The sequence below is a fragment of the Aricia agestis genome, chromosome 16, assembly GCF_905147365.1.
Source record: "Aricia agestis chromosome 16, ilAriAges1.1, whole genome shotgun sequence".
NCBI lineage: Eukaryota > Metazoa > Arthropoda > Insecta > Lepidoptera > Lycaenidae > Aricia > Aricia agestis.
The window spans coordinates 1148104-1173547 of NC_056421.1; the positions used below are offsets into that span (position 1 = coordinate 1148104).

The 25444-nt window shown below is 37.2% G+C and overlaps 1 protein-coding gene across 1 annotated transcript; it reads left to right on the top strand.

The window, feature by feature from the left end:
- Positions 1-702: 702 nt before the first annotated feature.
- Positions 703-25195, top strand: LOC121734709 (xanthine dehydrogenase-like). Its single transcript, XM_042125308.1, has 17 exons — positions 703-792; positions 3094-3251; positions 5811-5971; positions 6337-6698; positions 10084-10304; positions 10951-11053; positions 11781-11905; positions 12385-12672; positions 13951-14115; positions 17524-17652; positions 17790-18274; positions 20593-20776; positions 21680-21875; positions 22009-22775; positions 23223-23415; positions 24685-24798; positions 25079-25195. The coding sequence occupies exons 1-17, from the start codon at positions 750-752 to the stop codon at positions 25147-25149; spliced, it is 3765 nt and encodes a 1254-aa protein (XP_041981242.1). The 5' UTR covers positions 703-749; the 3' UTR covers positions 25150-25195.
- Positions 25196-25444: the final 249 nt, after the last annotated feature.

Below are 25444 nucleotides of genomic sequence, written 5' to 3' on the forward strand. Positions count from 1 at the left end.
TTTACGACTAAATCATTTAGTGTAGAGCAAAATAACAAAAAAATATATATCCACAGCCGAATATATAATCTCCTCGTTTTTTGGAAGTCGGTTAAAAATATCTGCAAAGCTTAGTTAAGAAAATGTGAAGCTTTATTTTTTTAATATTTTAAAATGTCCCTACAGGCTTACCTAACCTTTGAATCGTCAGTGCTTTATATGGAAGCTTCTTTGGGGTATACTAAACATCCCCTATCTTAATCTGACAAATCAGACGACATTTCAAAATTAAAAAAAAAAAATTAATTACCACCGGAGAAATCTGATTTCTATACCATGATAACTAGACACATGTCGGAAGCCTATGCAAGCTTAATCTGACACGCTCGAGCTTCTCCCGAAATCCCCTCTTCCCCTCCCCAACTATTATTATGTCACTGACTAATTAACATACGCCTCTGAATGCGGCAGATTAATGTTTTTAAAGTGAACTCTGCAAAGTGGCGAAGCGAACAGAAGCTGAGAGGGAGATATAAGTAGGTATACAACTATCTCGCCCTATTTTTATGCAAATTATCGCCATTTCTTTCACTCCTTTGGAAATCATGAAAATTAAAAATGTTGCTTGCAATGCAGCAGTCAAGCCGCTTGTTTGCGCGGACGCATATGAAATCAGACTATATCATCGCTTCCACTGTGCTGTGGCACAGCATACAAAACCAGTTCGCTAAGATTTGATATTATGTCTCAGTAGTGACACACCCGCGGACATGGATAGAGTGGATTTCACGGTGAATGGAGAGCAGTGCTCAGGTTTGTTATTTAAAAAAAAAAACTTTTTTTATAAAATGTGAGAGCGAGTTTTGTCCATATATGGGTAAGTCGCTTTTATACATTTTGGAGAATACTTAATGGCTTTCAGATATTAATTAAAAAGTAAAATATTAAAGAAGAAGTTGCAATCATATTAATTTTTACGATTGAGTTAAAACAGGCCGTTTTTCATTCAATTAGATATCTGAGCAACTTGCTCAGAAATCTAATATGTAAAAATAAGTCGGGTTTTCCTTCCTGACGCTATAACTCCAGAACGCATGAACCGATTTTTACCGTTTTGCATTCGTTGGAAAGTTCTCGGGCTCCGTGAGGTCTATAGAAAAAAAAATCAGAAAAAACTTCAAGAGAAAAGCAGGAAAACAGGGAAAATCATTTTATGGCAAAACAATATTTTCCGGGACAGCTAGTTTTAAAAAATCTCATTAGGCCTCTATAAAAAGTAATTTGAATGAAAAAGCATTGAATGTTACTCTTAGCTCGGGATTCTCAAGCGACTATCGTATCGTATCAGACATGGACACGTTAATAGAATATATTAATATATTGTTACTAGCTGTCCCGGTGAACTTCGTGTCACTTTAAAACCTTCCCTGGACTTCTACGAATATTTTAAGACTTAAATTAGCCCAATCCGTTCAGCCGTTTTCGAGTTTCAGCGTTACTAACACAATTGAAAATCCATTTTTATATATACAGATTTTATACTAGACTAGATGACGCCCGCAACTTTATTGCGCCAAAATTCGTTTATAACGCAGGAACCGTACATTCTTCCGGGATAATAGGTGATAGGAGACTTTTTAAAGTCTCCTATCACCTTTCTCCGGACTCCAATTAGTGTCTCCATACCAAATTTCAGCAAAATCGGTTCAGCGGTTTGGGCATGAAGAGGTAACAGACAATGACGATAAACCCCTGAAACAATCTAAGGGTGGGTTGCATCAACTTACTTTAACTTTAACCATAACAAAATGTCAAATGAACTGTCAAATCCCTAGTAAAAGTCCATAATGGACACCATATTTAACTATAACCATAACCTTAACTATAACTACGCCTCTGGTACAACACACCCTAAATGGAAAAGAGATGTCACTCAGAGACATTTAATTATGATTAACCTTCGATTTAATGAAGAGTTTGACAAAGGCTTATGTCAAAATTTTGAAATAATTACATTTAAGTAATTAATTAATAATGTTCCACTCTGAGTGCGGCATTTAGTATTGTGACAGCGAGATGTACCAGCGCGATAGACAAATTTTTGCATGAAATAAGTTGCAAAATAATAGAGCAAAATAATAATGTGTCAATCTGTATGAATTGGTGCTGATAATATCAGACATTTCAAATGGATTATTTCTTAACACACACTTAATTTAAAAAATAATTGTGCACATTAAAACTCCATCTTGTACAAGATTGTGATCACGTTTTATAATGTGACTTTAAACATAAAGATTGAGAGTAACTTGTTTAAGAATAATTTCTTCAAGAAATTAATTTTAGTGATTCTGTAGCCTGCAGTGTCTAGACAAACTTCTTCATCGAAAATTAATAGGCACATCAACTATCCTGTTGAAAAATGTTTGTGTTGAATCTTTTTAAGCTAAGTGTGACGACATCACACGTCAGACTACATAATAATTTGAATATAATAATAATAAGAATGCGAAGTGTGTCTTAGGTCGGTCTGTTATCTCTTTCTGCCAAAACTGCTGAACCGTATCTATCGGTGGTAGGCACCATGTAGACTTTCTGAGAACATATTTTGTTTCAAATTTATTCAGAAATAAAACAATTTCTATTTCATTTTTATTTCACACCATACCAAATTTCAGCTTAATCGATTAAGTATACTTACTCTGTGTTCTGGAGAATGATATTTTTATGCCGTATAAATGTACTGTTTTTATATAATATACAGGGTGTAACAAAAATAAGTGATAATACTTTAGGGTGTGTACGTATTCCTTGTAGAGAGTTCACTGTGAAAGTAGCAGCGCTGAAAGACGAAAAAAATTTTTCACTTTTGTATGGGCAAGCGCCCGAGCGTCACGAGATTCCCCATACAAAAGTGAAAAAAAATTTTGGTCTTTCAGCGCTGCTACTTTAAGTATTGTCACTTATTTTTGTTACACCCTGTATACTTGGTCGTAAAACTTGCATGAAAAATGCGTGCCCCGTCACAAGCTTTAAACTAAAATTCTAGCGAGACATGTAATACAGTGTGTTACGTCACTGCTAATCATATCTCACCCCAGTCTCCAATTCCAGTGGGCTGCGAGGTGGACTCCACGGTGACGCTGCTAGACTACCTTCGCCAGAATCTCGAGCTGCGCGGCACCAAGTACATGTGCCGAGAGGGCGGCTGCGGTGCCTGCATAGTCAGCGCCGCTAAATGTCCAGGGGACACGCCGCAGAGCGTCAACGCGGTGAGAGAGAAAACATGATCAGGAGGAGCGAAGCGAGCCCTAGTATATCCCACAACCTTAGCACTATTTAATTGTGGTACACTTTAAAAAAAAGCTATCACGCCTATTTGACTTGCGCTCTAACATAGTAAATTTTGTTTAGTTATTTTATAGATGATTTAGCATCGGTCAGGTCTGGTTACTGTCAAAATAATAAAAAACTGCCTTTAAGATAACACGCAGAAAAACGACGCGAGCCCTCACAAAGCTCGGCTTTTAGCTAGTTCAAATGCGGGAGTCATGTCGGAACGAAACACCTCGGATTCGGAAATTTTACCGTATGGTCGTTGCCTAGTTTATTCGATGTCGCGCGATAACTTTTCAGAATTGGAGTCGAATTGCGCATTGTGAATCTAATCTGGTTTCATAGAAATTGACAGGGTGATTAATGATTACGTATCTTGCGACAGCAATACAACACGCATTGTACACCATTCTGCTGTCAAACTCGTGTTGCACTGCTGGCGTAGGTTGCAGGATACGTAATGACTCCGGTTTATGAAACCAGGCCAGCTACGTAGGAGTATTTTTAAAATACCCAAATATGTGCAGTACACAACACTTTCCCTTTCCTTGCTCTCTTAAGTCATCTATAATATCTATAATAATATTATAAATGCGAAAGTATATCTGTCTGTCTCGCTTTCACGCCAAAACTACCGAACCGATTGTAATTAAATTTTATATACAGATAGTCTAAAGCCTGAGAAAGGACATAGGCTACTTTTTTACTGGAAAAAAGGGTTGTAAGGGGGTGAAAATACGAAAATTTGTTCAAATTAAGTTAGTTCCAAAAATTCATACTAGGTGGCGCCGTGCGTCTCTTACATCGCGCTAACGCTTGCCCAACATCTTTCTATAAGAGGTGGTATCATCTTACATCCGACTCTCGATTTTTTCGATTGTTATTTCTTCTTTACGTTATTTAATAAGTCAGTACTTTATATTATTATATACAGTGACGTAACCTTAAACCTATCAATGATAAATAGTTTATGGGTAAAGTTGTGGAATTGGGGGGCTAAATAAGCTTTAAAATTTGGCATAAAATATAAAGTTTATATTATGTGCACACTGCACAGCTGTTTTGATTTAAGGGGTACCAGGGTTTTTTTATAAAAGCTTTTGACACCAATTTTATTGACATCGCGCGCTATAAACTGAAGAACACGCGGACGAAGTCGCGGGCAACAGCTAGTAACTCATAAGTCAAAACCTAGTAGAACAATCGACGAGGAAACAATCGACTCAAAAATTAGGCGCAGCCCGCGCAGGACCGACTCTTTAGTGCCCATCCAATATTTAGAATATTGTCTTGTCTGGCTGATCTTGGCTGTTTACTTAACTTTTGATTTGACTTGAGTCAATATTTTCTCAGATAGTAAAAAATAATCAGCCAAGTGCCAATCGGACTCGCTCACGAAGGGTTCCGTACCGTTATAGAGCAAAAATAGACCAAAAATTGTTTTTTGTATGGGAGCCCCCCTTAAATATTAATTTTATTTGTTATAGCGGCAACAGATATACACAATCTGTGAAAAAATCATAAGTGTAGCTAAAGCGGTTATTGAGATACAGCCTGGAGACAGACGGACGGACGGAAAGTCGGACAGACAGACGCGACGGACAGACAGACATCGAAGTCTTAGTAATAGGGGCCCGTTTTTACCCTTTGGGTACGGATCCCCAACAAATTAAATATCAATATCCGAATATATTTAATACATCTAAAACCTTAAAATCAAATAAAGATTAACCATTGTGCACCCTCATAGTCCCACACAAAAGCGTATTATAAGCTGAAACTTTTAGTTTTTCAACGAAAGATGCCGAAGACAATGGAATGTTAGGAAAATTTATATGAAAATTTTTGTTGCTTATTAAAGTTCGCACAATGTCCGAGTTCGCATAAAAGAAATATGCCACCGACTGCAATTACTTAAAAATATGCATTCTCCAGACTTCCACACTTCTATAATGTTATGCGAAGATTTTGTAAATTAACATTACTTGCACATATCTGCGATATTAATTTAAATAATGTCTTTTCGTGACATTAACTACCTAACTTGAGTGCTTTACCTACAGTTTACGTACACGTTAACAAACAAATACCTGAAATAAATTGTTTTTATTTTTGCTTGCTACATTAATATTATTAAGGCGAATGTTTGTGAGTTTGTATGTTTGTTACTTCTTCACGTCTAAACAGCTGGAGCAATTTTAATTATTTGGTATGGAGTTACCCTGCATTAAGTAATAATATATTATATGCTACTTTTTTGTTACTGGAAAATATTAGCACAACTTTTCCTAATAAACCACGGGTAACACCGCAGCACAGCTAGTTAGTTTAGAATGTAAAATTCTATATTAAAATTAAAGATCAATTTTCCAGTTTTCAGTAAAAACAGGACCCATACGATTCCCGAAACAGTTTAACGAGTAGGGCGATTACATTTATTTTGAATTGATTCAGAAGTAAATATTTTTTTATTTAAAACAAAATTTTCTACCCAGTGCCTAGTATCGATTACATCATGCAAAAACTGGGAGATCACCACCATAGAAGGCATTGGGAACCGACTGAAGGGCTACCACCCTATTCAGAAAACGCTGGCTGAGCACAACGGGTCCCAGTGCGGGTACTGCAGCCCGGGATGGGTCATGTCTATGTACAGGTGAGGATGGTGATAGTGGCGATAATAATGATAGTGATGATGATGATTATGGTGATAGAGGTATTGATAATGATGATGGTAGTGGTTGTGACGGCGAGGGCGGTAATTGTAGGAATGATGAAAGAGAAAATGTTCAAGATGATGATGATCTTTTCGTGCATATAAATGCCAATTTCACGACCACCTATGCTTATTCAATTTTCAATAGAGTTAGCCATTGGTTCAAACATCTTGCCTTCTGAGTCATTCATATGTAGAATAAGGTAAATAATATTTGTTTTACGCTATCACATACACGTGTTGGTGAAATGGGCACTAAATTGGGCACTAAGAGTAATTTTAACATACTTAATCATAATTTTCAGTCTCCTCAAGAACAAGAGCCCAACTATGATGGAAATAGAACAGTCACTCGGTAGCAACGTCTGTAGATGCACAGGATATCGCCCAATTTTGGAAGCGTTCAAGAAATTCGGCAAAGACTCGCCCGACAAAATATTAGACATCGAAGACTTGAAAATATGCAAAAAGGAAGATTGCAATTCGTGTTCCGACAGAGACGAATGGTGCTTCATAGATAAGGAGGAGGTTGGCAATATATTGAAGTATATTCGACTGCAAGATAATAGAGACTGGTATAGAGTGGAAACCGTTTTCGATATATTCAGAATTTGGGCGGAACGCGGCACGGATTCTTATATGCTCGTTGCGGGGAATACTGCCAAAGGTTAGTACCTTTTTAACCGACTTTCTAAAAGGAGGTTAATATTAGTTTCAGTTACTGGTGCATCATTTAGGGTCAGTTCACATCGTGACATGACGCAGCGGTGCGATATTTTTAGTTGATGAATGTAAAACTGAACTTTATTTACAACACAAGAAGTGTCTATAGCTGCCAAATTTGAAAGGCCTCGTGATTTTACAATATGATCTGAACTTACAATTAACTAAGGATGTTTAGTCATTTTTTCATTATTCTAGTTCTATCAAGCCCTCAATTATGAAATAGACGGTATAATAATCTATATATTAATACGTGAGACAAAAACTTTGTATCCCTTTTGACGAAAAATGGGGAAACGTAGATGAATGAAATTTTGCACAGTTATAGTTTATATGGTGAAGGAGTGCATCGAGCTAATATTATTTTGAAATTATGCTTTTATCATAAAAAAATTTAACAAATAAAACATTACACACACAACAACACACACACTAGGAAAAATGACAGATTTTTGAGTGACAAGCCTATACATACGATACGAATTATACTCTTTTATTTATTGCTGAAGTCTGTTGACAACAAGGTGACAAATTGAATTATATTATAGTTTTGAATCTTAGATACTATTAGCAGTATTAGACAATGCTTTCACAGCCAGTCTGAGATCAGCTGAGTCCCAGAGACAAGAGTTGAAAAAAATATTATAGTGAAGTCAATATTTTTAGTCGTAGTGTCGTTGAAAATAAGGTCGAATTTCGACCATCTCTAGTATGACTTAATATGCTATAAAAACTTAATTCTTATTTTGACTATTAGAATAATTAATAATTGGGTGTTGACTTGTGTGTGTTGTTGATTTTTAATTACCTCGTATTTATTCGCTCGATATTCTCATATAAATGTTTCGTAGATTCTACGAAATGATATTTAAAATACGTTTTATTTCTGATGGCCTTTTTGTTTTATAAAAACCGTAGCCATTAAAATTGGGATTTCCCCGCGCTGACAAGCCACGAGTGAATTTAAAACTTGTTTCCTTGTGGGCAGACAATCACCCAAATGTTTAACCAGTGGAAAGTTATATGCCTTTGGGCCTACTCACTAAATGCATCGATGCCAAGGTCTCATTGTATCTGGCGTTAAATAACGTCTACGCTGTTCAGAATAACTAACTTTTCACTTGAATAAGTGGATGACAGGGGCAAAATTCTCTTCAAATTCCTCTTTTTGGCAGCAATTACTTTTAATCAGTCTTAAGACTCCACAAAATGTTTTATTACGATATCTATAATATTTTAATGTTGTCAGTTTGACCTAGCTTTAAATAAAATTTTATCATAGAGACTTTAGTCCCGATTGAGGACACAATATAAGCGAAACATGCCAACTTTGCCAGCTTTTATCGAATAATTTTAATTCTTGTAAATTTTTTTTTTTATGAAATAAGGGGGCAAACGAGCAAACGGGTCACCTGATGGAAAGCAACTTCCGTCGCCTATGGACACTCGCAGCATCAGAAGAGCTGCAGGTGCGTTGCCGGCCTTTTAAGAGGGAATAGGGTAATAGGGGAGGGCAGGGATGGGAAGGGAAAGGAATAGGGGAGGATAGGAAAGGGAATTGGGCCTCCGGTAAACTCACTCACTCAGCGAAACACAGCGCAAGCGCTGTTTCACGACGGTTTTCTGTGAGGACGTGGTATTTATCCGGTCAAGCCGGCCCATTCGTGCCGAAGCATGGCTCTCCCACGTGTATATATATGTATAGAAGTGTAAGTTTTTTTTGCCCTCTGCAACTAGAAGGCTACTCGTACATATGCAGGTGTAGGAATGTCAAAAACATTACTTCTGTTCATTTAATTCAATTTATGATTGATTTTCATGCCGGGTAAAGTTACCTGGACTTGTAGCCAACATTGCCCACCTTGATTTTACACGCAAATATGAACTTTGCGCAGGTGGCATCAAAATCCAGTGAAAGAATTTTGGAAAAGATGGCGTTTATCATAGACATTTAAAGCATTGGTAGTTTTATCTCGGAAAATATTCGATTTCCCAGTAAACAGGGTTTGTATGTGTCTTATTCTATCGAGTTCACTGAAAATATCAGCGCTGAAAGAACATTTTTTTTGTCCTTTGTATGGGCAAGCACCTCAGTGGCATGAATTTTCCCATAAAAAAGTTACTCTTTCAGTGCTATTACTTTTACAGTGAACTCTGTACAAGGTACTCAAAAACTACAAGCTACTGTGCGCGTATTATCATTTAGTTTTGTTACAGCCTGTATATTAAGAGCCTGTTTCTAACTTCCAACGTTTTTTGTCCGTTTCATTTCGGCTTTCACGTCTATTTCAGATAAAACGATAAAAGATGTTTTGTGAATGTGGAGCCTGTGCATTCACACAATAACCTTTTCAATTTGAAGAACCGGTTTATTGCATGACCTGGAGGCGTACTCCAAAACCGTGCATTTAAATCTTCGGATCCGACCGAAAGTCGATCAAAGCTTAGAATTATCAGCAAATCACAAACAATTGTATGTAAATAGTTGCGCCGCTATTTATCTAAATCGTTGCATATAATTATTGCTTGTGATTTCGTGATATAACGGTAAATTGGTCGTTCACGAGGACGCATATCAATCGAGCCTAACGAGCCCCGAACATTCACACGAAAGTGTTTCGGAGTAGAAAACGGCCCGATCATTGGGCTAAAAATTGTGCACTTCGGAGTAGACCACCTGAATCAAAGCTTTTAAAATCATCAATCCACTTTCAACTGGATGTTATCTCTGTACTTTGTTTCTTTGTAGAATCCATCAAATATGACTTAAATTATTGCTTTCTGTCTGAATTTTTAGCTTCTAGTTTTCGGGTATTTTTATTTATTTCATTCGACAGTGGAACCCGGGTTTAGAACAGGAACTTAATAATTTAAATTTTAAAATAATCGGGTTGTTAGTGCATAAGTAATATTTATCTTTTGGGTTGAATTAAGTAACAGAAAACCCTTTGTGAAAATACTTCGGTTCTTGCCATAAATTACCCATATTATATCCCTCAATTATTGTTATTACCTCTATGTTAGTGAAACCCGATTTATGAGTTTCTTCACGGGAGTTTAAGGGCCTGTTTCACCACTTTCTGATAAAGTGTCGAATAGGCTATTCACAACTTTTTTGACAGATTCTCCTGATACTTGATCTGTCAAGTTAATTGGTGGATAGCCTATTCTTCACTTATCAGGAAGTGGTGAAACAGGCCCTAACTGTCGTAAAAAAACCGTTACCTAATTATAGATATAAGATAATATAATAATTTTAAATACAGTGTATTTTATAGCTTTAGTCATACCGTAACCTACGTCCTTCAACTAAACTATTATTCTTCCAGGAGTCTACCCAATCGAGGAGTATCCAAGACTACTGATCGATGTGTCTGAAGTATCAGAGCTGAAGAACTACCTCTTCGACCAGAACCTGGTGGTGGGAGCTCTGAACACCCTCACGGAGTTCATGACGATACTGGAGACGGTGTCCAAAGTGCAATACTTTCAGTATCTGAAGGTGCTCCTTGACCATCTGAAGTTGGTCGCGCATATTCCTGTGAGGAACGTAAGTTGATGTTTTAATATCACGTTTACGAACTTATCTCAGTTGTTCATTAAAGAAACTATTACTATAAAATTGTAGTATCTTTAATACTTATATTAAAGAAACTATAACTTTGCTGCTGCTTCAACGCACCCGGTGTTCCTCTTGCGACTGACTATGAAATTATATAGCTCAAAATATAGTGGCTTTGAAAACACTTTTAAACAATAGTTGGGTAAAAAAGTGCATCTACACTACTACACGACCATATCGTACGGTATAAATTGTTTGTATGTTATGTATGTTTGTCCCACCTTAGCGCCTAAGCTACTGATCAAACAAATGAGGCGTCAATAAATTATTGTAATGGCCTAATACGTGGGGGAGTCATGCTTCGGCACGAATGGGCCGGCTCGACCGGAGAAACACCACGAGCTCACAAAAAACCTTTATTACCTTCCCTACCCTTCCCTATTACCCTCTTAAAAGGCTGGCAACGCACCTGCAGCTCTTATGATGCTGCGAGTGTCCATGGGTGACTGAAGTTGCTTTCCATCAGGTGACCCGTTTGCTCGTTTGCCCCCTTATTTCATAAAAAAATTAACACTATTCATTTTGCCTACGCAGGAATCTAGTATTTGATTTTTATCCAAATTTTTTGTTGCAGCTAGGTACAATTGCTGGCAACCTGATGATAAAACACCACTATCCTTCATTTCCCTCCGACGTGTTCCTGCTGCTAGAGACTATCGGTGCTCAGATAACTGTAGGTTAGTCAAACTATTGCTATTTTAGGTACTATATGAAAATTAACTAGCAACAATAATTATATCGTGTAGGTATAAAAACAGATTTTTTTCAATTTATTTTGGAGAAATTTGCACTGCACCTGTAGTCCTGTACAGTGACCACTGACCAGCGATCGCGTCGCATCTGTAAATCTGAAAATTTGCATGCAGCATTACACCATAGAGTAATAACTAACTAGTAATACCACAGTTATGTTGACTAAAAGCGTATCAATGTAACCAAAACATAATTATAAACGTTCATTACCGAATTCGAGAAATTGTCTAAGATTAAAGGAATCTATAAATAATAATATAATTATAATATCTATGGACGCTTCACACCACCTCAGTCTGGCCCCGTGCTAAGTACCTAAAGGACTTGTGTTACAGGTACCAGACAACGGAAATATATTTAATACTTTTATACCATATATATATTTAAGATTTTTATTATATCATACACATATTTAATAGGTACACATCCAGACCCGGGAACATTGAAAACTTTTTGTTCCGTCCGCGGGATTCGAACCCGCGACCCCCGGCTTGAGCTACCAACGCGCTCACCACTGAGCCACAGAGGTCGTCAAAAAAATCCACATCAAATGTGGATTTATAGATTCCTTTAATCTTGTCGTTAATTATTATAATAGTCCATTTCTTAATTTAAAAATGATATCAGATGATAACAGATTTATATTTTTAGCGACTTCTTTAACGAAGAAAATCTTAAAGATGAAAGATTTCCTAAAAGAAGATATGAGAGGAAAAGTAGTATGTAGCGTGCTCATTCCGCCGTTGAGTGACAATCATAAAATCGTTACATTCAAGGTAATGACTCGCCTAGACAAGCGGCAAGTAATTATTGTAAACGCCAACGCCAATGCCACAAAAATGTATATAGGATTTATGGGATTTAACATTAGTATTCGCTAGCGAAGCGATGGCTTAATAATTTCAAATCGCATACATTTTGTTAGCGTTTACGATAATCGCTTTCCACTTGTCTACTAGGGCTGGTAATATTATGTTAAAGCTTGATAAATGTTCAGCATGTTCTTTCTCGTTGTCTACTCTTTATCTATGACAAATTTTTAATTAAAATCGGTTCAATAGTTTCGGAGAATATTCCTCGTAAAGCAAAAACAGAATAAAATTTACAATTTTGATCATAATAATGTTACACTGTATTTTACTTGCTATAATATTATCTTCTGTAATTTTCCTAATCGTTAAGTTTACTCTTAGCTTTTGTAACCACTAATCTTTCACTAGGTATTGCTTTCTGATTAAACCTATTATCTTCTCAGATAATGCCCCGAGCACAAAACGCTCACGCGATCGTCAACTCCGGTTTCCACTACACTCTCAACCCGAACAACCGAGTGGTATCCTGCAGGCTGGTCTACTCCGGCCTATCAGATAGTTTCATAAGAGCTAAAGCCACGGAGAATTATCTGACGGGAAAGCAGCTATTTTCCGATGAAACTTTGCAAGGCGCGTTGACGGTGTTGGAGAGAGATCTAGTGGTCGTTCCCAACCCGCCGAGTCCGAGCGTGGAGTATCGACGTCAACTCGCGTTAGCGTTGTTCTACAAAGTGAGTACAGATTCAATTTTGTGTTGGGGTTGTAACACACTTAGACACGCGTTTGCGATTTTATCTAATGTAAGTGATTGTAAGCGAAACATCTTGAATTATGGAGTGCCAGTTTGTAGTTGTTGTGACAAAACTGAGTAACTATTGCCTTACCTAATTTCGATGTAAAAATATTTAGTGTGCTTAAACATTTAGTTTTTTATTGTATCCAAAATATTAGAATCTTTGTAGCTTCAAAATCAGCCCCCGCCCTACTGCATTTTTACAAGCAGTAACCACGTTGCGTAACTCTATATTATATCCCAAAATTATTAACCGACTTTCAAAAACGAGGAGGTTATTCTTCTTCTCCCCTTCTCCCAAAAACTTGTGTAGTACATGAAATGTTTGAAATCGCTATCTTAAAAATGCAGCGTTGCGTCTTGTCTGGGTGTGAACTGACGCTATGGATCATCTTGAGAATTATGTTTGTAATTGCAGCGACGTTGCGGTAATGTTACATTTAACAAAATGTTTCAAGACGACGCGCGACATGACGTACAAGTTTTGATATTCAGCAATTTATCAAAGCGACTTGCTTTGTTTTAGCGTGGCGCGTGGTAGTGGTATATCAGATGTCAGCTAAATATGTAGCGCTGTCCTACAGAATCGTCATAGAAAGCCGAAAGGGTTTTTACCACGGAAGAAAAGGCAATACGACAAAAAAATATTTTTGGCCTTTAAATTCAGTCAGTTTCTCTATGCTCTCGCAAATGTACTGTGGTTATGCTAGTGATAATATTATATAAAGAAGAATAGCCATGACACCCAGAGAGATATCACTATAATTTATAATATGTTTAAGCAGAAAAATGCGGAAACGTAGGCGTTTTGCACACTTATAGTTTATATGGTGAAGGAGTGCATCGAGCTAATATTATTTTGAAATTATGCTTTTGTCATACATTTTTTTAACAAATAAAACATTGCACACACTACAATGTGCACACTACCATCTTTTTTAATGACAAGCCAATACATACGAATTATACTGTATGGTCAGAGTCTATATTGTCAAAATAAAAATGGATTTTTGTTTTTTTATTAAATCTGAAATAGTCAATACTTTAAACGGGGAGCTAAAAGAAGAAGTTAATTAAGGTCGAATTTCGACCATTGGGCGATCTCTAGTAATTATTAAAATATAACTTTAATTTAATGAAGACTTTGACAAAGACTCCTTACATTTTCTGTGAAACTGTTCAGATTTAAATCATCAATCACTCTATCAATTTTCAGGGTCTGCTGTCACTAAGTCCAAAGTCCGCGACCACCAACTCGCGAGCTCGGAGCGGTGCGGGCAAGATCCACGAAGCTCGCCCACTGTCTGACGGAAGGCAGATCTTTGACACGAATCCAACGTTGTGGCCTTTGAACAAACCGATGCCGAAGATTGATGGTCTGGTAGGTTCATAAAACCTGTTACTGGTTACAAAATATTACTGAACCTCATAAGAGGAATAGGGCAGAGGTTTCCAGAGTGTGCGCCGCGGCAAGGTAAGAGGGGCGCCGTGAGTCGATCCTCCATCATTATCCAAAACTACAAATATTATAAAACAAAATTATAATATTAATGATGAAAAAAAGTACGTGTAATATCTATAGCTGTCTCCCTTTAACCTCAAGCCTATACCGCAGAACGCGATAGAGACAACTGCAGAAAATCAACGATTCGTTGCCTCCTGATTCCTTTTCCTAAACTTAACCGATTTAAGTACTTTTTTCATTAAAAATTAAAAAAAAAGGCTTCAGCTGTGATTCTATGTTTTATTGTTTTTGTATAATCTAGCCAAATCGGGTTTCTGGATGTTTGAACACAGCGGAAAATCTGGCCATATTTTTGGTTTTTTGAACGTTCATATCTTATTTAATAATTAAATTATGAAATAAAAGAAAACATAGGGACATTGTATTAGTGGCCGTAGATATCCAGGAAAAAAATTATAGCTCTACTAGCATTATCCAGGGAGGAAACAGGGGACAACGTTTGTATGGAAAAAAGGGCGGTGTGGACGCCTCTTAAGCAGCTTCGCAAACAATCATATTATCTTTTTATGCTATCTCGTTATCTGCTTGCAGCTTACCGAATATTTGCGGGCAACTTAATTATTTTTTATTCTTCGCCAAACATGTAATTATGTAAACTAAAAATATTATGATAAAAGGACACGCTGTTCATACAGAATAGTAGTTAAACAATGTTTTGTATTTACTTTTGTATTAAAGGCGCTTGAAAGGCGAAATATATAACTAAAGCATCTGAAAACATAGAAGGTGGTATAAGAAAATAACACTACCGTAATTCAAGTTAAACACATAATTATTATTATTGGCACTCTATGAGTCCTTACTACAGAAAGTCCTAATAATAATTATTGTCATTTTTTTTATGAAATAAGGGGCCAAACGAGCAAACGGGTCACCTGATGGAAAGCAACTTCCGTCGCCCATGGACACTCGCAGCATCAGAAGAGCTGCAAGTGCGTTGCCGGCCTTTTAAAACGGATCAGGGTAATAGGGGAGGGTAAGGATGGGAAGGGAAGGGAATAGGGGAGGGTAGGGAAAGGAATAGGGTAGGGATTGGGCCTCCGGTACACTCACTCACACGGCGAAACACAGCGCAAGCGCTGTTTCACGCCGGTTTTCTGTGAGAACGTGGTATTTCTCTAGTCGAGCCGGCCCATTCGTGCCGAAGCATGGCTCTCCCACGAAAAATACGCACGTCATTCCTAGTATTTTCTAATAAAAACCTAAGAAAAATACGATGACCGCTAACGATACGGTGATTTGCCCTTTATGAAATTAAGGCCAATTTCGTCAAAAGTATGTAAGCATTTATTAACCAAATAAAAGTCTATAATATGTTTGGTCCCAAAGCAAATAACGCCAGTTATATTCTGGCCACGAGTAATGTTCCCAATTATTTGATTTACGTTAAATGCATGATCGCTTACAAAACTTCGGCCGCTTTGTTCGCTCCTACTGTTTATTTTAATTTTACAAATGACTTCGGATTTTATGAAAGTAAAATATATTTTCACTACACAGTTTGATTTACGCCAGCCGAGTCCCGTTTTAACAGGCTTATTGGCTCTCTTTATCTACAATTCAATTTACTCGACGCAAATGTAACATGCCAACTGCAGTAACAAGTAGATTTTAAGCCCTTGAGCTGAAAATGTTAACACTGTAATAAACAGAAGTTTTATTTATTACATTTTAACATTCAAACAAAATTTTTCCAAAACAATAAAAACAACGTGGCACGATGACACAAACTAGCGATATAGTAGAGGACTGTGACACGTCAAGTCTTAACACAAACACAGTGTTTTGTCTTCATCCCATAAGTTATAAAAGTAGCTTGACAGCCTTGATAGCTACAAAACATCCTTTAAAATTTTATACGTCATACTCAGTGCAACCGAAGCGGGATCTAGTATATCTCACAACACACACTTTCCGTACACTTTACGGAAAAACGATCAGGCCCGTTGATTTGTGCTTTAACATAGTAATTTTTAATTGTATGTAGTTGTGTTATCATCAGTCAGACAAGGTGTGACGACGCGAGCCCTCACAAAGCTCGGGTTTTAGCTAGTAAATTAGTAATATTGTATAGATTGATAACAACTCTGCAACAACTACTTGTAAATAAAATTAAATTAAGAAATTTAAAAAAAACCCCGCCAAACAACTTTAAAAAGTAATGAAATAATATTATATTTTACTGACTTTAAGTTTGAATAATTCCTAAGTGTAAAGTGATATTTTAGTCCATAATTGTTGTCACGGTGTGTCGGGGGACCGCCAACAGTGTCTTTTGCATTTTGTATCGCCATGTCACTGATTGTCTCGATTTGGTTCGCTGAAAACTGACCCCTAAACTATAATGTTATGTGAAATCAAACATCTACATTAGCGGTCCCCCGACACACCTTGACAACAATTATGGACTAAAATATCACTTTACACTTAGGAATTATTTAAACTTAAAGTCAGTAAAATATAATATTATTTCATTACTTTTTAAAGTAGTTTGGCGGGGCTTTTTTTAAATTTCTTAATTTAATTTTATTTCATGCTTTTTTTAACTTATGTTGGTTATAGTGCAGAATAATTATGTTCTGTTGATAGAACAGGATCATAATATTATATCCCAATGAACACCGTCTAGGAATATCTTTTTGGATGAGGCCGTCAATATGAGTCCAAACATGAAACCTCCACTTTAGGTTCATATGGAGCTCGGCTCCTATAGAATCCAGGTGATGTTGCAGCAGCAGCATGCAAAAATTTATTGGTTATCTACGTCTTACTAGTTGTCGCAATTAAATTGGCCTAAACACGAAACCATTGCTCTAAGTTGGTGAGGATTTGGGTATCCTATTGATTACCAGGTGATGCTGCAGCACCAGGTCAACTTTCCATTAATATGTAAATATTCATAAATGCGTGACATTTATGAACTAGAATGCAATAAAGCCCATCAAACGACTGCAAGTTGCTAATCGGTCCTTCACGAACCAGATGATCCGCGATTTTTCAGCACGGAGCAGGCTGATGATGATGAACTATAGCTAAGAACACTCTCAATTAAGTCAGCTTTCAAACAAAAAAAAAACTAGATCAAAATCGGTCCATCCGTTTGGATGCTACGATGCCACAGACAGACAGACAGACAGACAGACAGACAGACAGACCGACGGACAGACCGACAGACAGACACGTCAAACTTATAACACCCCTCTTTTTTGTCGGGGGTTAAATAGTATCACTCATATGTTTTCTGTATTATATTTTCTGTTTTAGATTCAATGTGCAGGAGAAGCACAATATACAGAGGATGTACCGACTCTTCCACGAGAAGTGTTTGCTGCCTTTGTTTTAAGCACAGTGTCATTGGCGAAGATTGAAAGGGTCGATGCCAGTAGAGCTTTGGTAAGACTAAAAATAAAAATTGTGATGAAACACAATTTACCATGATAAAAATGCTTTGATCAATCATTTGCTAACTTATCTGTTGCTATTGAAGCACCGCTCAAGATGATAATAATGATTAATTATGATAATTTTAGAAATATCCCGGTGTGATTGCATTCTACACAGCATCAGATATTCCCGGACCAAACAGCTATACACCAGCAGGAAGAACATTCAATTTAACCAACGAAGAATTATTATGTAATGGGGAAGTAAAGTTTTACAATCAGCCCATAGGTATTATAGTTGGAAAATCCTACGCCATAGCCAATAGGGCTGCAAAATTAGTGTCAGTCACCTACAGTAACGTAAGAAAACCCGTGGTGGATATAAAAATTGCCAAAAATGATCCAACCAAAAATTCTATGGTAACTTCAATCGATGCGACTGGCAGAGGTAACGATGTCACAAAAGTGATCACAGGAGAAAATACTATTTATGGCCAGTATCATTTCTGTATGGAAACTCTCGTGACTGTAAGCCATCCAATTGAAGAAGGATTGAAAGTGTATGCTGCAACTCAATGGACAGATATAGTACAGCAGATGACGTCAAGGACATTGCAAATTGAACAAAACAGGTAGATACAATTACCCATCCAAGATGCTAGATCTTAGAAAATCTATCAATTCTTAAAACAATAATTAACATTTTTATGTTAACTATGTAGACCACAGTATAGCAATATTAGCAATATTAGTCCCTACAGTAACGAAACGCCTTTGACGTCGCACGATGCCGCCACCGATGACAGGTACCGAGCAGATATGCCAGGGTTGCCACGGAACGGGAAATAAAATATTGTGCTTGCAATGCAAATGTTATTATTTAATCTGTTTAATCAGCGTGTTATATTTACATATTTATTTATTTTAAAAACTTTATGCACATATAGGTACAAAGGTGGACTTAATGCCGTATGACATTATCTACCAGAGAACCTTTGGGCGATACAAGGACAATGTTGTATAGGTGCCAGTCGAGTTGAAAAAGAAAAAGACAGAAAAAAATAATAAATATATATTATACTTATAAAATATATATTGTATAATATTATACTATACTTATATTATACATATTATCACACATAAAATTATATATAAATAAAACCAATAACCATACGTAATATATTATTAAATAATAACTATATTATAATAATATATAGTTGATCAATGATGATGCTAAAAATATTATAAATATTAATTTATGCCATAAATTATGAAAACTAAGAGTCTGCCAACTGTTTCAAGTAAAACTCACGTACCCTGCGCTTAAAAGTGTCTCTGGCTTTTGAGATCCTGATTTCCGGAGGAAGAGCGTTCCAGAGGAGAATACCCTGGATATTAAAAGAAGAGTGGACGGAACTTGACTTGTAAGAAGGGCAACTTAAAAGCTGATTTGAAGTGGATCGGAGGTTTTTATCGTGCCTGCTGCAACGGTATTGAAAGTAAGGGGCGTGATATTCGGGAGTATGGGGATGATGCAGCTGTGAATTTAGCACACAGAGTGCCTGCACAGAGCGGCGCTGACGTACTGGTAACCAGTGTACTTGGAGCGATACGATGAAACAATTTTCTGCCGCGCACTGTAAAACTCTGGAATGAACTGTCACCAGCAGTATTTCCAGACCGATACGACCTGCAAACCTTCAAGAAAAGAGCGTATTCCCTCCTCAAAGGCCGGCAACGCACCTGCAGCTCTTCTGATGCTGCGAGTGTCCATGGGCGACGGTAGTTGCTTACCATCAGGTGACCCGTTTGCTCGTTTGCCCCTTATTTAGTTAAAAAAAAAAAAAAAAAAACATAGTCGTATTTTCGAAGGTTGAATATGAATCGGAGGCAATTATTAAACAATCGATCGAGTTTATCGAGTTTGTCGGCATTAAGATCTGAACAGCACAGGTCACCATAGTTAATTATAGGAAAGATAAGGGAATGGACCAGCAAGGTCTTGACCGGAGTGGAAAGGAATTAGGAAATTTTTGAGCCGGTAGATGAATCGTACATATTATGTCGTACTGCCAGATATTTACGTGAAACTTTATTTTTAGATGATTTTAGTTCTCTATTTAAAAAATTAATAATAAACCGGTGAGCTTATGGAGCTTGATGAGTTATCAAGCCCCATAAGCTCACCGGTGAGCGAGACACAATAGAATAACAATAGATTTCCAAGGATCCACGAATCACGATCGAAGGATTAAAATAATGAAGACGCATTCGAAATTTCGAATATATAAAATATCCAATAATTATCACACGTCAGGTGTAACAGATGCACTTCAAAACTCTTATTACGTGCGCGGTAAGGGCGCGGTATGTTACACTTGATATGTGTACCTGGGTAGGTAGGTACTAATTAGTATGTAACAGGGTATTTGACAGATTTTTAATTTATTCTATATTGTTTCTCTCCTTGTTACACTTCTTACAACGTAAACAATAAAACAGAGATGCAAATACATGCCGATAAGGCCAACACAATATTAGTGTAAACTGTGAGCCGATATTTATGAAAATTTAAATCCTTTTTGTTTTTTGAATCAGATTTACATGCGTACAATGAACATTTATTATAATATCCCATTGTTTATAAGATAAGTTATCGTTTTACAACAAAAAAAATCCGTAGACAACGCGCCAACGTCACCCCTGTGGGCGCAGGTATACAAACTCCGCGAGTTAGTGTACGCGGGCCCTCGCCGCCCGCTTCCCCGCGGGTACCCCTCCGTTGCTCTGCGCAAGTACATTCGTTTCACTACTGTAGGGATATGTCATATTGCTATATGTCATATTGCTATATGTCATATTGCTATACTGTGATGTAGACAGTGACAATAAGCCAAATTGTAGGTAATGCACAAAGCTTGCCTCACACTAAGAGCCGCTTTCATTTCAGAATTGATGTGCAAGTTCGTCGCTTAGGCGGAGGTTACGGCTACAAGATCTCTCGCGCGACACAGATAGCTGTAGCTTGCAATTTAGTGGCCTATAAGCTAAACAGACCCTGCCGATTCATACAGTCGCTGACCAACAATATGCGGGCAATCGGCAAACGACTCCCCTGTTCTGTCAACTTCGAGGTAAAATATAATGTTTTATGGTTCTTATACAAAGCATCAGCTGGTCAAATTAAAAGAATACCTATTGATTAGTTTTTAGTTTAACGTTCCTTTTGATCATTAGTTGCGTCAACCACTGTGATGCCTTTGCATTTGACCTCTTACCCCAGTCTGTTCTACAAATATATATTATCTATACTTAATATTATAAACCGGAAGAGTTTGTTAGTTTGTTTGTTTGTTTGAACGCGCTAATCTCAGGAACTACTAGACCGATTTGAAAAATTATTTCAGTGTGAGATAGTCCATTTATCGAGGAAGGCTATATTTTATTACGCTAAGACTAATAGGAGCGAAGAAATAGAGGAAAATGTGGAAAAAACGGGGGGAAATTATTTGAAAGGGCTTATTTGAACTCGCTAATCTCAGGAACTACTGATCCGATTTGAAAAATTCTTTTAGTGTAAGCCCTGTTATTGAGAAAGGCTAAAGGCTATATTTTATCACATTAAGACTTATAGGGGCGAAGAAATAGAGGAAAATGTGGAAAAAACGAGGAAAAATATTTGAAAAGGCTTATTTTAACGCGCTACTGTCAGGAAATACTGGTCTGATTTGAAAATTTCTTTCGGTTTCAGATAGCCTAGTTATCGAGAAAGGCTATAGGCTATATTTTATCACGCTAAGACTAATAGGAGCGAAGAAATAGAGGAAAATGTGTAAAAAACGAGGGACATTATTCTCACGAACTACTAGAGCATTTTTTCTGTTAATTGGATCAGAAAATAAGTAGACCACGTGAAGGATCATAGGCTTTTTTTGTAGACTAATTTTTCTGTGAAAATATAAAATATATTTACGCGGGCGAAGCCGCGCGGAACATTTAGTGTGGGTGTATTTTTAACATAAATCAACATTTTCCAGATGGCGGTAGATGCAAAGGGTGTAATCCAATACAATAATTTTAGTTCATACAGTGACAACGGCTATATCGTTAACGAACCTCTCATAAACCTCGGGTTAGACGTCTACAACAACTGCTATGACAAGACCAGGTGGAACTACAAGGCCTTCAACACTTTGACAGACACTGCTTCTAATACTTGGTGTCGGTCTCCAGGTACTACCTTTATGAATTGTCTCTTTTAATTTATGACTATATTTCTTAGAATAAAATATTAGTCCCCACAACTTGTTATTATTGATTTAGACTAAAAATTTTCTCATGCTTGTTTATAATTTCACATTTTTAGGAACATTAGAAAACATTGCAATGGCAGAATTTTTCATGGAAAGAATATCGTATGAATTGGGTCTTGATCCAGTCGACGTCAGACTAAATAACTTGGATAATGCTACTCACGGGGACCTTAGGGAGATGGTCCAAACTTTAAAGATGAACTCCGATTACGATAATAGAAGAAAAGCAGTTAATAAATTCAATTCAGAAAACAGATGGAGAAAACGCGGCTTAAGATTTTCGTTCCTGAGATGGACACCAGCCGGTAGTTTGTATTTGGATATAACCATGAGCGTTTACCACGACGATGGAACAGTAGCTATTACCCACGGAGGTATTGAAATGGGACAGGGTGTAAACACCAGAGCTATACAAGTTTGTGCGTATCTATTGAACATACCTGTAGAAAAAATTCAAATCAAACCCAACGACACGACTATATCACCGAACAATTTCGCATCAGGAGGCAGCTTGACATCTCAAAACGTGGCCATTGGCGTTCAAAAATGCTGCGAACAGCTACTGAGTAGACTTGCGTCTCTACGCACGGAGCTCAACAATCCAACTTGGGAAGTCCTGATCAAAACTGCTCACTCGCGAGACATAGACCTGCAAACTCACGGCTTCATCAACATGAACGATGTACAGAACTATCATATTTACGGAGTGACGTCGGTTGAGGTGGAAATAGACGTGCTAACGGGCGAATCGGAGATTATCAGGGTCGATCTCCTAGAGGATGTGGGACGCAGTGTTAATCCCGAAATCGATATTGGACAGGTAATTGCTGGATTAAATGTTTCTTGATGAAAGCTTTATTATGTGGACGTGATCTCGCTCGCTTGGGTGCATGTGGATAGTTTAAAGATTGGATTGGATAACGAAACTTTTATCGTAAAAAGATGATTGGAAAATGGTGTGGGTTAAATATCAACTTGTTATAGGCATATATCGTCATATTATGTGGTACTTAGTTTTTAACTCCCGACGAAAATGGGCGGGGTATTATTAGTTTGACTTGTCTATCGGTCTGTCTGTCTATATGTCTGTTCGTGGCAACGTAGCATCCAAACGGGGGGACTGATATTTATCTAGTTTTTTGTGCAACATGCATTTTAATATTTTCATCATCATCAGCCCACTGAGTGCTAAACAAATTTGCTTTTTTAATGATTTAGTAAAAGCTCGTTAGCAACTCAGTTTGATCGGTTCAATTTTCACAATCAGGTGGAAGGAGCATTCATCATGGGCGCAGGGTATTGGACGTCGGAGAATCTGGTGTATGACCCTACCACTGGTGAGCTGCTGACCAACCGCACATGGGAGTACTGGGTTCCGCAGGCGAGAGACATCCCCCAGGACTTCAGGGTGTACTTTAGGAAACGGTCGTTCACCAATGACATCCTATTTGGAGCTAAAGGTAAATGTGATAAGAGTTAGTTATATATCTATATCCGAACTAATAATATTATATTAAATGCCAAAGTGCGTCTGTCAGTCAGCGGTTTGGGCGTGAAGAGGTAACCCTCTAAAAGCACCAAACCGCTAAACCGATTTTGCTGGGTAGAGAGATACTTTGAGTCCCAGGAAAGGACATAGGTTACTTTTTATCCCGGAAAAATGTATGGTTCGCGCCAGCGCCAGCATAAAATGCGATTAAAAGCTATTTAAGTAAAGATCGCAAAAATATACAATTAATGTATTACTTAAGCAAACAACCGGCATTTCCTTGTAACACCCCCCTAGTTTTAAGCTGCATCTCAATCTCGAGTAAAAACAACTCGAGATAAGTTAAACCGCAAAAACATAAGCTCCTTACCCGTTCATAAATAAAATTTACGATCCAAGAAAGAGAGATATTAAAAAATTGGTTGCCGGATGAATATAATTTATCATTATCCAATCCACGACGTGTTCTCGAATCACCGTACTTCACAAAGTCTTTGTGAATCTTTTTTCACGGCCCAGTGGTCTGGCGAAGATCCGCGAAGGCAGCCACGCATGCTCCTCTCCTTTTGTGCTGAACTAGAAAAATAATTTAATTTATATTGCGAATTATTTGAATAATGTTCGACTGATTTCGCGCGTTTGAGGTACGAATTTGGGTTGGATGTGTTTAGAATTTTAGGGACGATGTTGAAGAGTTACAGGTTTTTTGCGTTAAAATTTTTGCTCTTTATTTCTGCCGTATTAAGAAAATAGCGTAGCTTCTTTTATTTATTTATTTATTTATTTTTATTTATTTATTCTTTATGTACAATTTTTAAAACTAGCTTAATATACACTATACATTAATAGAGTATGAACATAGGTGTGCTTATCTCTAGAAGAGATCTCTGCCAGCAGACCTACAACCAGTGGCGTAGCTAGGTAACCAGGGGGCACCCTGGGGCAAATAAAAAAAATATTTAAAACTTTTTGCACGTTGTTGTACAAAGGTGGGCTTAATGCCTCGTGGCTTTATCTTCCAGCCAAACCTTAGGTTGATGCAGATATAGTGAGGTAGATACAAACGCTAAGAGGACAAAGAAATTAAAATACATCTTTTACTCGACTTTTTTAATTTAAATACGCCAATATTTTACCCTAAAGACAGCAATGATTAAGACCTATATTTACGGTAATTTTGGCTATCACGCCTTTACTTTAAGATTTTTTTACCCTCGGCCTAAACGATGATCTTTTTCAGCGACGGGTGAGCCAGCCACGTGCATGGGGGTCGCCGTGGCATTCGCTCTGAGAGAGGCGATAGTTGCAGCCAGATCAGAAGTCGGTCTACCTAGAAATCAGTGGTTTGAACTAGGTACAGTACAGTATTTGTCATTTGCTCATTGTGCCTCTAGCGGTTTAATATGAAAGTTGTCAAATACCTTTAAATACGTGAATACTCTCGTTGGTTCTACTTCATTTTATCAGCAATCTTATAAAATTTGATGAAACCAAATTAGGATCTTTTGATTCCATAAATACATTTTATTTTTGTGACGTAAAATAAAACTATTATGTGGTAGGTGGTAGCCTAAAATCTTAATTTTAGCTGCATTACCTCCAAACGAAAACCAATTTATTTATCTAATTTTCAGATGGCCCATACACCGTTGAAAAAATTTGCATGGCTGCGGGGACAAGAAAGGAAGATTTCAAATTAATTTGAACAATATGTTTATGATACAAAAATAAATATATTACTCAGTTGTTTATTACATTGTTAATGAGCCATTAAACTAACAATCTCAATGATTAGGACAACAAGAGTTCAGTTTAAAGTGTGCTGATCGATCATAAGAAGAATTGATTATGGAAACTGTTTAACTTATACCAGGGAAATAATTTTTTAATGAAATAAGAGACAAACGATCAAACGGGTCACCTGATGGCAAACAACTTCCGTCGCCCATGTACACTCGCAGCATCAGAAGAGCTGCAGGTGCGTTGCCGGCCTTTTGAGA